The sequence below is a fragment of the Dipteris shenzhenensis genome, chromosome 16 (genome assembly GCF_047967505.1).
Source record: "Dipteris shenzhenensis isolate YYH24624 ecotype China chromosome 16, Dip_SZ_1.0, whole genome shotgun sequence".
Taxonomy (NCBI): Eukaryota; Viridiplantae; Streptophyta; class Polypodiopsida; order Gleicheniales; family Dipteridaceae; genus Dipteris; species Dipteris shenzhenensis.
In genome coordinates this window covers 1,969,765-1,984,769 of record NC_141611.1, presented here as the reverse complement: position 1 = coordinate 1,984,769, position 15,005 = coordinate 1,969,765, and the positions used below count along the sequence as shown (strand labels likewise).

Sequence of the window (15,005 nt, the reverse complement as noted above, 5' to 3'; positions counted from 1 at the left end):
CAAATGTCCTAACTAGCCTACAAGGCCATACCAGGGCTAAGTGCTCATAGACTCCCCTCCATGGTATCCGAGACACATCTTAGTTATACTTGGAAACTATATCATAGCTGCACATATTCGTCCATGATGGATATAGCAACCTATGATAGTACAAGGAGATCAACATCACGTAATAAATGGTGCCAAGTGTAAGGCATGTCGAAAAGCCTCAAGCTTGGGGCGTGGTAGAGCAGTGAAGAAATCTGCTAAGTTATCCTTTGTGGGAACATAGGACAACTGCAAATCTCCAGTTGATAGGCGCTCTCAAACATATGATAGTGCACCTCAATGTACTTTTGGTACGTGCATGGAAGACATGATTACACGCAATGGCAAAAGCATCTGGCTGTCAGTGTAGATCATGGTAGAGGAGGTCTTGCAGACATCAAGATCTGCAAGTAACTTACGAAGCCAAACACACTCTACAATGGCTGTGAAGGCTGCCTTGTACTTAGCTTCACAACTCAAAGTAGCAATTGTACGCTGTTTCTTGCTGAACCAAGAAATGCATGAAGTGCCAAGCATAAAATAGTTGCCATTGTGAGACACCCTCATTTGGTAACAACTTGTCCAACTGATATATGTGAATGCATGCAAATCCAGTGAAGATTGATCACTATAGAACAGTCCCAAATGCTGCGTGGCCTTCAAGTAGTGGATCCAGTGAAGACTGATCACTATAGAACAGTCCCAAATGCTGCGTGGCCTTCAAGTAGTGGAAGACCTACTTCATTGTCTGCCAATGCTGTTGTGCCTGTACTTGCTTGACCGGGAAACTGCTTCGTACAAATCAGGCTGGGTATGGCACAAGTAAATAAGGCAGCCCATAACATGTTGATAAACAATGGCATCAAATGGGGCACTCCCATCCTCAGAGAAGAAATGGAAGCTAGGTTCCAATGGAGTAGAGACTAGCTTATAATCCTCAAATTGAAAGCATTGCAAGAGCTGTCCAATATATTTGGATTGACTCATCATTATGCCCCCACCCCCAACATTATGCCCGACACAAGAAAATAAGGAAGCCCATAGCATGCTGATAATGAGTGGCATCAAATGGGGACTCCCATCCTCAGAGAAGAAACGGAAGCTAGGTTCCAATGGAGTAGAAACTAGCTTACAATCCTTGAATTGAAAGCGTTGCAAGAGCTGTCCAATACATTTGGATTGACTCATCATTATGCCCCCCTCAACGTTAGCATTTGAGATGCCCAAATAGTATTGCAACCTAATTTCTCAAATCTACCTTGAAATCTGCAATTTCCTGCGTGTCGGGCCCAGTGATAAGCATGTCATCAAGCAGAAAAATCAGAAATTCTGATTCACTCTTCCGGACATAAGAGTTCTAAAACCAATGCATATAAAAAAGAATGTATTTTGGCATGCCGTGCCTGTAATGTCTGCTTCAAACCATAGAGGGCCTTTTTCAGCCAGCATACCTTAGTTTCAGAACCTGCAATTTTGAATCTTAGAGGCTAAGCGACATAGACCTCTTCCCTTAAATCTCCATGAAGGAAAGCGGTCTTAATGTCCAACTGGTGGATCTCCCAATGCCTGTGAGATGCAAGAGCAATAACACAACGAATGCTCATAATGCGTGAAGTGGGAGCAAACAAAGTTGACCTCTTATTTGATCATAATTAAAGAGTGTTTCATTTATTTTAAATTATGGTCAAAGCATTGACTTTGCTCAAAGACACTTGACTTGGGTCAAGAAGACCTGACTTTGGTCAGGGAGACCCGGTTTAGGCCAAGAGGGTTGACTTTAAGGTATTCTAAGATATTCTAACCACAGTCGGAGAGGTTTGGTTATAATTAAGGTGCCTTGACTTTAGTTAAAGCCCCTTAATTATGGTCAAAGAGGATCAACTAGAGAATTGATTTTTGGCATGCACATTGGTTTGCTTGGTGGGGATGCCCACAGGGACTACGATAGAGTTTATTTTTGCATGCAAAAGCTAACAGTTAATGGGTGCTATGGTGGTGTGCTTCATGAAATTGTTGCAGGTACCAAGAGGGGTCAAAATGCCCTATTTTTATGGAGCTAACGAAGAACCTTAACAAAGCCAAGTGACCATGGGAGTTGGAAGGCCCAGAAGGACTCAACACATGTTCTGAGTTTAGATAGTGGCTAGAGTTTTGATACTTGCAAGAGTAGAGAGTTCTCTCTCTTTGTAGTCTGAATTACTCACGTTTTTGAGTGAGCTGCAAAATTGTGTACTCTGTAATCTTTATTTTATGAAATAAAACACCAAAGGGGGGGGCGGGGGCAGCCTGTTGGTTCTCGTCCCTAGTCTGTGTGCGAGAGTGCAGGAATGAGAGAAAGAGAGAGAGAGAGAGAGAGAGAGAGAGAGAGAGAGAGAGGATGAGGAAAATTTATCCTTTGATTCCTTTGTAAGGATTGTCTCAATTCCATGATCGCCCGACGATGGCTTGCACTGAAGAAATGATTGGTCAATTGTATTACTGTGGTTAGCGGATCCTTGAGTATGTGGGACTGAGTTTTTGTCTTCTTTGTTTGTCCCAAAGATCCATGAGTAGCAAGAGCGAAGTGAAGATGGGAGCACACTTGACACTTATCGTACTTGTAGAGCTTGCAGCAAGACCCCTATCATCTCATCTATGCCGCAAATCAAGACAGCAATGAGGATTGTTAGTACATAGAAGATTGGATGGTTGATCTGTAGATCTCGCCTTCAAATCAAATGTGCACCTTCAGATGCCTTGTATACTATGATATAAGAGGTCAGTATATTACAATCTCTTCAGTGACGGTTTCGGACCCATATCTAGTCTTTTGTCCTACCCAGATCAGAGATGCCTAGCAACTTTTATCCTTGAGGCTGTCCGACACAAGGAGCATTCGTTAGGGCACACAGGCGAGACGGATGTGCAACCAGATTCCACTACCCAGATCAGAGATGCCTAGCAACTTTTATCCTTGAGGCCCTCCAACACAGGGAGCATTTGCTAGGGCACATAGGCGAGACAGGTGTGCAACTAGATTCCATTCAGAGCATAATCACTAATTTTTTCAGCCAGATAGCACTGACCAGCATGGCTTAAGGAGACGGCAGATGCGAGGACCAAGGTGAGAGACACGACAGACTCGCCAGCCCGCTGACACACAGATCAGACCTTTCCTCCATGCTTACTAGATTGAGGACATGACCAACAGGAGTGACAGTGGCATTGGTTTGCCGCAAGGCTATAGCTAGGAGACCATTTCCGACCACACTTACCTACAATGTCAGCGTTCTATCATAGGCTTTTTGCCATCGCAGCCTCATACATCGCCGACCCCCTCTTAGGCTTGACATATCCGCTAGCTTCCAGATGATCACCACGGTGCTGCCAGCCCACATCCTCTCCATGAGCTCAAATGCTTTTCAGATTTTCTCTTTATGTATCATTCTCGTTATGATTATGGCCCTTCTTGTATCCGTTATGGGTGTTGATGCCCATTTAGAGGCTCACCCCTTCAGCTTGTTGCATCAGGTTCATTCAGTCTTAGAGAACCTTTGGTTTTTCAAAGACTTTTAATAACCTTCCTTCCTTTCGTTCTTTCATTCCTAGTATCTTCCATCCTTCCTTAGGTCTATGCCAAAAAATATTAGTATTGGAATGCTCATAACAAGTCCACCTATTCAGTTGCCACTTTCAGTTTTGGTGAAAGAACTTTGAGCACTTCGTGAAAATATTAACTTTTAACCAGTAACAAATGGCGTATTGTTCTAGCTTTTGAAAAGTTATGTTTGCAATACTTTCTAATTGCTCATATAAAATGTATGCTGCAGGAATGTGGGATGGTAACATCTGGTGGAGGGTCCTGTTTATCTGCATGCAAAGCTCTTCAACAGCTTGTTCTGCGACACAATGTGCGTAGAAGCATCCCTCTTGCCATCATAGTTTGTCAGAAAGTTGATTGCAAGTAAAATCATTTTTTACTGGAAAATTCCAGAGAGGTCATAATCAATGCTTCCAACAATGCTATGGGAGAAGTCTTCATGGAAAAAGGCAGAGTTATAACTTTTGACAGTCATACACATTTAACCCTCAAGTTCAGATACCCTGTCTATAACAAAGAATTTCTTGCTATTCTTCAAGCTTACCACACGTGAAAATGATAGAAGCTGACTTTGTGGTCAAAATGGATGACCATTCACTCTGAAACTTATTTTTGCGCAGCCAGTTCGTCACTCAGCTAAAGACTTTTGTGCAATCATGCAAAAAACATACAAACTAATATGCTGGTGATGCATTGTAAGAAGTAATCAGTTCCTAGGATATCCATGTCAATTAGCTGTCTTAGACACAACTCTGATTTCATTCTCTGAACAATAAACCCTTCATCCTGTCTAAAAATTGTGCATTTTTTGCATTTGCATTGGTGTGGATGCTCGTTTAGTAGCTCCACCACCACAGCTCGTTTGTACCAGGTTTTTCAGTCTCATAGACCCATCAGTCTTCCGAAGACTTTAATAAACTTTCTTTCTTTCTTTCTTTCTTTCTCAAGATGCCAAAGTGTTACAAGCATCCAAAAAACTCGCCACTGCATGTCAAGAAAGGGACATAAAGAAGATTGATCATCCTGTTTTGTGAGACTCACATCAGGCACAAAAATCAGCACAAAAATTATGTTCAGCAACATGTCATCTAAATAGGGGAGGCTGTGGCAACTGTCTTTTTTTCTGAAGGGCAAGCTTCAACAACCATGTGGGGAGTGTTCTGATTGGACAACTTGTTTAAACAAGTCTGGTTCCCATTTGAAATGGGATAGGATGACCTGATGATTTCTGCATGTCCTTCCAGAATTTATTGTTAATTTTTTATAAATTTATGCATGTCCCTAGTAGTATATGTGTGCGTCAGTCTTCAGAACAAGCTTGTTGCAGAAGAATGCAGGCTGTTCATAAAGCTTCACTACTACAAGCTAAAGCTTCTAGGCTGGAATAAAGGTCAGACATCTACAATTGCAACATAAAGGCTGCTTCACATAAACATCAGCAAACTTATACCTGTCTGAAGGTTGTAGCCCTACCAGGGTTCTATATGCCTATATAGATCAATAGTCATTTGGAGATTGCACACACTTGATGAACCATGATATCACATGCATGCTGATATGAAGTCTCAACTAGGCGTCCTAGGCCAACTTGGGCTAGGATCACTAGCCTTTAGTTAGTTAAGACTATGAAGCTTGCTGCCACCGCATAACTAACTCAGTCAACCGAACAAAGAGGCCCAATTCCACTCGTGAAAAACGTCTTTGGGCTGCCTAAGGTTCTCCAGTCCCACTGATCCCTCAGTCTCTTATTGCAATTGTGACAAAATCTCTGTGTGCTCCATCAGCTCCCCTCGAATGTCTACATACAATGGGCACACCATGTAGCATACAGATCTAGAGTTTCTTCTTTGCTAGCTGGAACAACTTTTTGTTTCAACATTGGGGACCGTGATTTTGTTGTTGACTTTTTGGTCTGGCTATAGGGGCTCTCATGGCAGCTCCCTTGGCCCCCCTGTCCATTTGGAGCTCCCTTTCCCACGAGGGCAAGCAATAGGTGCAGATAGCCAGCTAATACAGTTCCTTTCAGATAGAATAGGGGTAGACCGCATTGTGGGCCTCATGCACACTTAGAGTCACGTTTGAGACTAGATTCAGGCCACGTCTAGGAGGTCACCATCTATGGGAGAGGAGTCTTTCTCCTCCGAGTTACCCTATCATTGTCTAAGCCACATTGTGGAGCAGAGCCCCATCTTCGTTGGCACACACTTTGTCTTCTTCATACATTGGCACCACCTCGACCCACTATCCAAACTCGACATCGTCTAGGGTCTCTAGATGATTCTCCTTGGGTAGGGACTCTAGGAACTCCGCAATAACTCTGAGCCACAGAACACCATCATTCTCAAGGACCAAGGCTGTTGTGGTGGGGAGAAACTGTGTTTTGAAGCAAGCAAGAGACTTCTCTCACAGTGCATACTGCCCCCCTCCCCCAAGGGGAGGTCTAGTCTCTTTCAAAGTGTTACAAGAGGCCAAATTCCACTGGTATGAGGTGCAATAAGTGCATGATGATTGGGTGGGTGTTGATGCGGTACTACTAGTGATTTTGTCGCAAGTCAGGTGCGGTAGATCACATGATGATGGTGCAACTAAGGAACGATTACGCAGTAGACTGTGGTGCCGGTGATGGTGCAAGTGTGAATAGAAGGAAATGATCTAATGAAGGACAAGGAAAGAACAATGCTCATGATGGGTGATGGTGCAAGTGTAGGGCAAAACAAAAAGAACCATAGAATAAAAGACAAGGAAAGGACAATGCTCATGCTTGTAAGAATAAGAACAAGGATGTGCATGCTAGAGCGAAATAGGACAAGTATTGGGCTGGCCACAGTATCAGAAGGCAAACAAAGTACACAAGTCCACTTTTTGGATCACTCATCAAAATTCCTGAATGCAATAGGAGAGCTCGTAGCTAGCCCCCCCCGGCAAATGATGCTCTCACCTCTCTTTACCCTTGCCTTTGCCCATTGGTCTCATCCCTCGCGACGATTTGAGTCTTCTTTCATTGATGCAATCTCCTTCCCCTCCCTTCATTCTTTTTTTTTCAAAGGAGAAAATTTGTAAATTTACGATTTGTACAATGTCATTTCAGAGTAACCAAAAATTCTCTCAAATGAGAATATCACTTTGACCACAGCCTCTCACACATATACTCTGCACACCTCTACACTTTACTCACCTATATTAACCACATTCCACTCCAAGAGGACTGGGCCACATTGATTAACTAATCACTGCACGAAGTTGCCCTTCACGCCTTCCCGTACCCCACACGTTCTAACCGTCCACCGCCTTTAGGTTCTGTGGCATGTAATAGGTGGTACGATGATGAGTGTAAGGCTCTTCGCCAATGACTCCGACTCAAATCCCAACATGGCCTACCAAGTGAACCAGACACGTTACGCAAGTATCGCCATCTAGTTCCCCAAAAGAAACGAAACTTTGTTCGCCAAAACGAGGATGAATTATTGAACATCCCACTCACTGACATCTCCTCTCTCTTTGAGCAATAAAAAACAATCCTTCAAAGCATTTAGAGTAGCAACGACTTGTAACCAAATTCGATACTACAAATCATAATGAAAATGATGCTTTCACTTGCATGCTTCATAGAGGTGGCTAAATGAAAGTATTCCAAGAAAATCCAGTTATAGCAACTTAAAGGAAAGCTGTAGCCATAGTTGTACTGATGCTATTCAACATTTCAAAACATCAGAAATGCTAAAGTAGCATCTGATGTAGCATCAAACTCACAACATTGTCAAAACTGTCCAAAACAGAGACCAGAACTTGGAGGGTGCAATTCTCACAGCTCATAGCTCTATTCAAGGGGATTTTTATGCAGGAAGAAGGGCCTTATACCAGAGAAGGGCTACCAACAAAGAGGGGTGAAATGTTGCGCCAGGTCGTCCTGTAGATACTTGAGAAAACCGACTGGTTTTTCAGCGTTTGCTGCTCCATCTCTTGTCCAAATGAGCTCATATTTCAGCAGCAGCTTGTCCTCAGTGTCGTCCAGCACGGGCTCAGAGGAATTTGCAGATAGGTAAGTACAGAGGCGGCATTGCGTGAAATTTCGTCAGAGAGTGTGAGTGTTGGCGTTGTGCCTATAGTCGAAATTTCTCTGAATGCTTGGAGCTGGAAGTTCGCCCATACGTGAGGAGTTTGCAGCTCAAAGGGTTTGGGCAAAGGTCGCTTGAAGGCAGAGAACAGAGCTCTCAAAGATTTTGGGAAGGAGGAGGTAAAATGGAGAAGATGAAGAAGTTTTTAGAAACTAGTAGTTTTATGCTAGAGATAGCATCTAATGCTAGACTAGGCTAGATCTAGAACCTAAAGCTCTGATACCAAGTGTAGAATCCCATAGAATAGAATAGATGCATCTTACAAGAGGTGTGAGAGCACAATGAAAGAAAGATGGTAGTTCTCTTTTATGGTTGTGAGAGAGAGGTCTCTCTCTTATAGAAAGGAGGAGAAGGTAATACCTTCCCTACATAAGTGGCATTCAGCCCCTACATCAGTGGGAATCAATCCCTACATCAGTGGGATTGCCTTTGTCTTACATCATCACTTAGGTCACACACTAGACACATCATAGCACTTGATGTGCCTTTACAACACACACAAACACACATGTGACTCCCCTAGATCCACACATGCACCATAGAGCAAGCCCTTGGTCACACTTATCCCAACATTAACACCATAAAACAAGCTATGGTCTCAGGACGGGTGTTAAAAATAACAACCCGACTTGAGAAGTCGCTAAGCTAGGTGGACAGAACTCATGCAGGATTTTAACTTGACGATTCGGTACCGAAAAGAGAAGGATAATAAGGTTACCGATGTGTTGTAACACATTATGCATAATATGAGTTTCATGGTATTAGAGAGTGCTCTAATGACCGAGATTAGAGAAACTTATAAGGTGGACGAGTCCAGAGCCTTTGGCCTAAGGATCATATACTTAAACCCGAGGAAAAGAGTGACTTGGCATTCAGATATACCAAGAGATGGTATGTTGAAAAGAAATGGCAAGGTAGTAGTACCTAATCAGTATAATCTTAGGCAGAGAGTCATTCAACAATGCCATGATAACCCATATGCGGGACATCCAGGAGTCGTGAAAACATATGGTCTCGTGAAACGAGATTTTCTTTGGCCAAAAAATGAAAAAACATATTCATGAATATGTAACACGTTGTTTTTCGTGTCGAGTAAGTAAGGCAGAGCAGGTGAAGCCACTTGGACTTTTACAGCCCTTGGAAATACCACTAGGTTGGTGGAGAGCATTTTCATGGACTTTATTGTAGGTCTACCTACAACACAAGGTGGATATGGTTCTGTCCTTGTAGTAGTTGATCGTCTTAGCAAGATGGCTCTTCCGACTAGAGAGTCTCTTAGTGCCCCGCAAGTGGCGGATTTGTTTATTAAACATATATTTCATTTGCATGGATTACCTAAATCCATAGTGTCAGACAAGGATGTTAAATTTACCAGTCATTTTTGGACTGAGACACTAAGGACTAAGTTGGTAATGAGTAGTGGGGATCATCTTAAAACGGATGGTCAGATGAAAATAGTCAACCAAATTTTAGAGGATATGCTTAGAGCATATTTTTCATTGAGGCAACATACGTGGGACAAGTGGTTGCCACTGTTAGAATTTGCCTACAATGACAGAAAACATTCCTCTACAGGGTTCAGTCCATTTCAGTTGAACTATGGTTATAGACACTGCAGTGCTAGCATCTCTTGCATCTGAACCACAAAGTTTGTGGCACTAGGCACTTTCTGAGGTATTCCAACTGTAGTTGGATTTGATTGCGAAAGCTAACATTCGCGAGGTTATGGATAGAGCTAAGGCATATGCCGATGAAAACAGATCCATTAGAGAATTTAAGGAAGGAGAAAAATTTTTTCTCAGAGTTCCTTCGTAGTCTAAGTCTTTGACTGCATGAGATTGTGCTAAGTTATCACCCCGATATTGTGGGCCGTGGCTAATTCCTAAAAAAATAGGCAAGGTGGCCTATAAGTTAGAATTACCACAAGGAATCCGTGTACGAGTTACGGAGAGTGTTCCCAGACTTTATCATCGAGGATGTTGATGCCTTAAGAGGGAAGAAATGTTACGCTCAAGTTGAGGTGAATTCCTACTAGGGAGCATCTAATGCTAGGCTAGGCTAGATCTAGAACCTAAAGCTCTGATACCAAATATAGAAACACGTGGGATAGAATAGATGCATCTTGGAAGAGGAGTGAGAGCACAAGATGTAACCAAAAATGTTGTTTTCTATTGATTGTGAGAGAGGTGACTCTCTCTTATAGAAATGGGGAGAAGGTGGCCTAGATCAAAGGCACCTTCCCTACATCAGTGGCAATCAGCCCCTACATCAGTGGGACTGGCCTAAATCAAAGGAACCTCCCATGTGGGGGCCTTTGGCTTACATCATCACTTAGGTCACACACTAGACACATCATAGCACTTGATGTGCCTCTCCAACACACACACACACACACATGTGACTCCCCTAGATGCACACATGCACCATAGAGCAAGCCCTTGATCACACTTATCCCAACAAAAGGTTTTCTCATAGGAATAATCCGCCATTTGAGTTAACGAAAAAACATGGAAGCAGCAACGCTTTACGAGGAGGAAAGCACAGTAGGTACAAAATTGTACGGCTTTTTCCTGGCTGTATGGACAAAATCGTACAAAATTTTGATAGTACGTTTTTTTTTTTCCCTGACAGGCAAACTATACGGACTTCCCCGATTGTACGGACAAAATTATACTGACTGTATGGACAAAACTATACGGAATTTTTTGAATGTACGGACAAAATCGTACGGATTTTTGATATTTTTTTTTAAAAATCTGATAGGCAAACTGTACGGACTTCCCCAACTGTATGGATTGTACTGATTTTTCTGACCGTACGGACAAAATCGTACAAATTTTTGACATTACGAAATTTTTTTTTCGGATTTTCTGACAGAGCGTACAGCAAAACGGACGTCAAAAGGAACCTCGAGGGTGTCAAACTGAGGGAGAAACAAGCAGCTGTAGCGTGGGACCACGAGGGCTACTAGATACACACACACACACTTTTTTTTTTTGTGAAACCAAGAAAATTATATTATGAAACATTCAATTACATTAGGGCAGTGCTTGAGAAAAGAGCCAATGCCCTATCCATCAGAAGCAGTAAAAGAAAAGCTGAATACAAGAAACATCCAAATCTTCCTCATGTAAGGCATCATATAAAGACTGCCGCAATGAGGCTCGGAAGAACTCATAAGGGTGCTGAAGGGGAGAATTCAGATATGCATGATTTCGCTGCAGCCAGAGGGTCCATAAGGCCCAGTATCTGATCCATTGGAAGAAAAGAGAATACTGTGACAAAGAAGCTGATAGTTTGCCATACATCTAGAAAAACCTGAAGAACCTGTGTGCAGGAAATCTGAGAGATAAGAAATAGGAGATCTTGTCTAGAAGATCGTTGGAATATGAACAAAACCACAATAAATGCGGAATACTCTCAGGAGTATGGTGACATCTTGGACAAAGAGGTGAGGCAATCCTTCTTTGAGTCAATTTCACTCCCATTGGAAGAATACCAACAATTAGAAGGAACATGAAACTCCAGAGAAAAGGGAATATCTGCATCCGGAATAATAGTATCTAAAGCTGAAGGAGACAGTAGATTTTCTTCCACTTCTTGCATAATAGCAAAATTTTGCAGCATTGAAGAAGAATCTAACAAAACAACTTCAGGTGTTGAAGTAACAACAAGAACCGGATCACAAGGAACCTGACAAGGTGACACTGTGGGGAGTGGATCCGGAACTGATAAAACAGCAAAAGGATTTGAATCCGTAACCAACTTAACCTCCTGAACTTTCCTTCAGACTTTAGAAGGTTTGAAAAATTGCCTGACTTCCAGGGTATTGGAGGAGGAAAGAGGAATTGCAAGAACCGTAGTAAAAGGCATGGTTGTAAGACACGTTAAGACACGACACGTTAGACACGCTTCAGACACGAGTGTCTAAAGTGTCTTAAAGATAAGACATGTAAGACACGTCATTGTAATAATAAATATTTAATTAATATATGTATAAGTATACAAGTGTACAACTTGCTAGCATAGCTAGCTGCTTGATTTTAGAAGTACAATAAGCTACACTTAAACAATGCAAGAAGTAACAATGCAAGACTCACTACTCAAGAGCTTGCAAGTTAAGAGTCACGGATCAAGAGCTTGCAAGTCATGACTCACAATTTTAAAGATTTAACAACATATTAATCAATACACATAAATATCATGGCAACACTCTGTCAATCACATGTGACATGAATGCAATATGCATCTCGATACATATAATTGAAAGGAAACTTTTGACTCTCAAGATTCATCCTAATCCGAATCTACGAGGTCACTGCCACTGCTGGATCCGAAGTCACTATCAATGATAGCATGGTTAAGTCAAACTCGATGTTTGTTGTTACACCCAACCCACTTAAAAAAACAAGAGTGTCTAAAGGTGTCTTAAGGTAAGACACGTGTCTTAAGTGTCTTAAGTGTCTTATCGTAAGACACGAGTGTCTTAACAACCATGGTAAAAGGAGTAGAAATCTTCGGAGGAGGAGCTGAAGTAGAAGAAGGGCATGCTCTAACAAAATGGCCTAACTGGTGACATTTATAGCAAGCATTAGGAAAAGAGGCAAAGCGAAGTGGAATCCGGAAAGGATGAGAAAAACCAAAGTCCACTTCTAGACATGAAGGGATCAACTGCTTCATATCCCAAAGTACTCAAACCCGCATATCTCTGTTGGTGACCAAGAAATCCGGAGCTTGGGAATGAAAAGAACACGGCCGAGCGAAGCGGCAAGAGAAGGGACGTGTTGAAGAAGTGGGACCGGCAAATCTTTAAGAGTAACCCAAACAGGACAGAAGTGGAGGAGGGAGCTGGCTGGATCAAAAAGAGGATCCCAAGGCATAACAACTGCTAAGTGACCTGCTCCATGAACTCCACCCAAAGTAAGGATATGAAAGACTGTGTCCACAGAGTCACAATGAGCAAAATAAAATCCCTTGCCCATGAAAACAAAGAAGTAATCTTCCCAACACCCACTACAGCTGAAGACCGAGCTTGCAAGGAAGCCACTGTCATAACTCTTCGCATAAAGTAAAGGGAAACACCAAGTTGTTGTTCCTTGCGAATTCTCTGGAGCAAAGGTTCAGGGGAAAGAGTTCTTCGTAAAGAAATTCCAGCAGCAGAGGGCAAGGCCACTGAATCAGCACACAATTGATGAAGCAAGTCTTGTTGAAGCGAGGAAGAGGGAAAGGCAGAAGAATTGAATTTGGCAGCCTTTACCCCTTCCAAAAATGACGGAGAGAGGGAATCCCTTTTCTTCTTCCGAGCATAGTGAAACATAGGAGAGGGGACGCTGGAAAGGTTAGGAGAGGAAAAGGAAAGAGGCACAGGGAACGAAGAGGATACAGGAGGAGTCGAAGTGGAGGTAGGAAGGGACAAATTCGCTGAAAAAAAGGGCTGAGCAGAGGAGAAGGCAGCCAGGGTAGGTTCAAAGGGAGATTGGAAAGGTATGGACAGCGGCTGGACAGAAACAGGTACGGACAGCAAAGGCAGCTGAGAAGGTACAGATGACTGCAGGCAAGGTACGGGCTGCTGCAGGCAGGGTGCGGACAGCAGGCAGGTTGGAAGAATTGACGATGGGATCTTTACAGATTGCTGCAGGGACTGTACGGACTGGAACGGGCTGTATACGGACGATGGGGACAGAGGTATGGACAGTTGCGGGGCTGTACGGATGAAGGCGGGGAAGGTACAAGCAGGTACGGAGGATGGCAGAGGTACGGAAACAGTAACGGGCAGGACGGGCAGGGAGGGGGGAGCAGGAGAGCTCTCCATGCTCACTTCACACACACTCCAAGTCATCACACACACTTTTTTTTTAGTGAAATCTTTTATTTCTGTGTGGGAAACCCCAAAAAGAGATAAAAACCCACCAATAAGTACAAAGAAAAAATTTACAAGTAAAGCCTCAGAGCAAAAGTCATGAGGCAGCCAAGTAAAAAGTTACAAGATCAAACTGGAGCAGGATCAAACACAACATCCTCCAGTTTCGGATTGTTGCTTTGTAAAAATTGATGACAACATCAATTAAAACCACCTGTTTTTTGCCCTTGTGATTCTTCTTAATATAAGCTGGAAGCTGGAATTTTTGAATCACAGGATCAAAAACCTGTTGCAACATAGGATGAAAAGAGTCCAGAGAAAAAGAAACATCTGCATCCTGAACAGAAAGAGACTCTGGCACAGTCTTCACAGACATAGGAACTGGATCAATCTCTGTACTCTTTGAAGAAGGAGCATCTGACGAAAGAGCTACATTGGATAAATCAGGACTCATCACGTCAGCTTCAGTCAGGATAGCAACTTGAGAGAGAGCATGCGGATCATCCTGTAAAATCCCCTCTACAAGGGGCACATCCATATCCTGAGAAGGAGACTGATGGTGCTCAAGAGGAGTGTGATCCTGAGCTTCTTCAGCAAGAGAAAGATTAGCTTGTGATTTATCTACCTTCCTTCAGTAGTGCTTCGAAGCAGTAGAAGAAGGCTTCTCCAATGAAGCCATAGCAGAAACCGGAGAAGGGAGAGTAACCTTGACAACTAAAGAAGGAGCAGGAGGAGTGGGCTTGGATGCAGAAGGGCAATCACGTGCAAAATGACCAACTTGGCGGCACCGATAACATGCAGTGGGAAAAGATACAAAATGCAGCCTGATGCGCATCGGATGGGCAAATCCCAAATCAAGATCCAGAGTAGATGGCACGGGCTGCATCATATCCCACAAAACGCAAAGGCGAACATCACGGGGCAATAACTCATGTCGCGGAACATGAAGAGACCTCCCCAAAAGCACTGCGAGAGTAGGAAGATGCTGAAGAAGAGGCACAGACAGTGCTTTGAGAGTAATCCAGACCGGACAGTGAGTCGGAAGGGTAGCAAGAGGATCGAAAAGTGGATCCTAGGGCATCACATAAGCAAAGAAACCAGCCCCAGGAACACCAGCACGACTGACAAGCCACTCCACCACATCATTCGAAGAACAGTGGGCATAATAAAACCCTTTGCCCAGAAAGACAAAGGAGGAAATACAATCGAACCCACTGCGGCTTCAGCCCAACGACGAAGATGAGCAACAGAAAGAACCCTGCCCATAGAGTAGAGACAGACTCCAACCTTGGTGAGCCTATCGAAGGCCTGAAACCAGAAGGGCAAAATCCAATGAACAAACAAATGGGGAACTCGATGAAGGAACATCTATGACAGAGGCTGAACATAACTGGCACAGAAGATCAAGCTGAACGGAAGAAGA

The 15,005-nt window shown here is 43.1% G+C and overlaps 1 protein-coding gene across 1 annotated transcript in view; it reads left to right on the top strand.

Annotated features, from left to right (window-relative positions):
- LOC147892391 (ubiquitin-protein ligase) overlaps positions 1–15,005 on the top strand; it is a 191,087-nt gene that overhangs the window by 150,963 nt on the left and 25,119 nt on the right. The window contains exon 17 of the mRNA XM_087387176.1: positions 3,837–3,917. Within this exon, the coding sequence (XP_087243302.1) occupies positions 3,837–3,917 (81 nt within the window). The remainder of the gene's footprint in view (positions 1–3,836; positions 3,918–15,005) is intronic.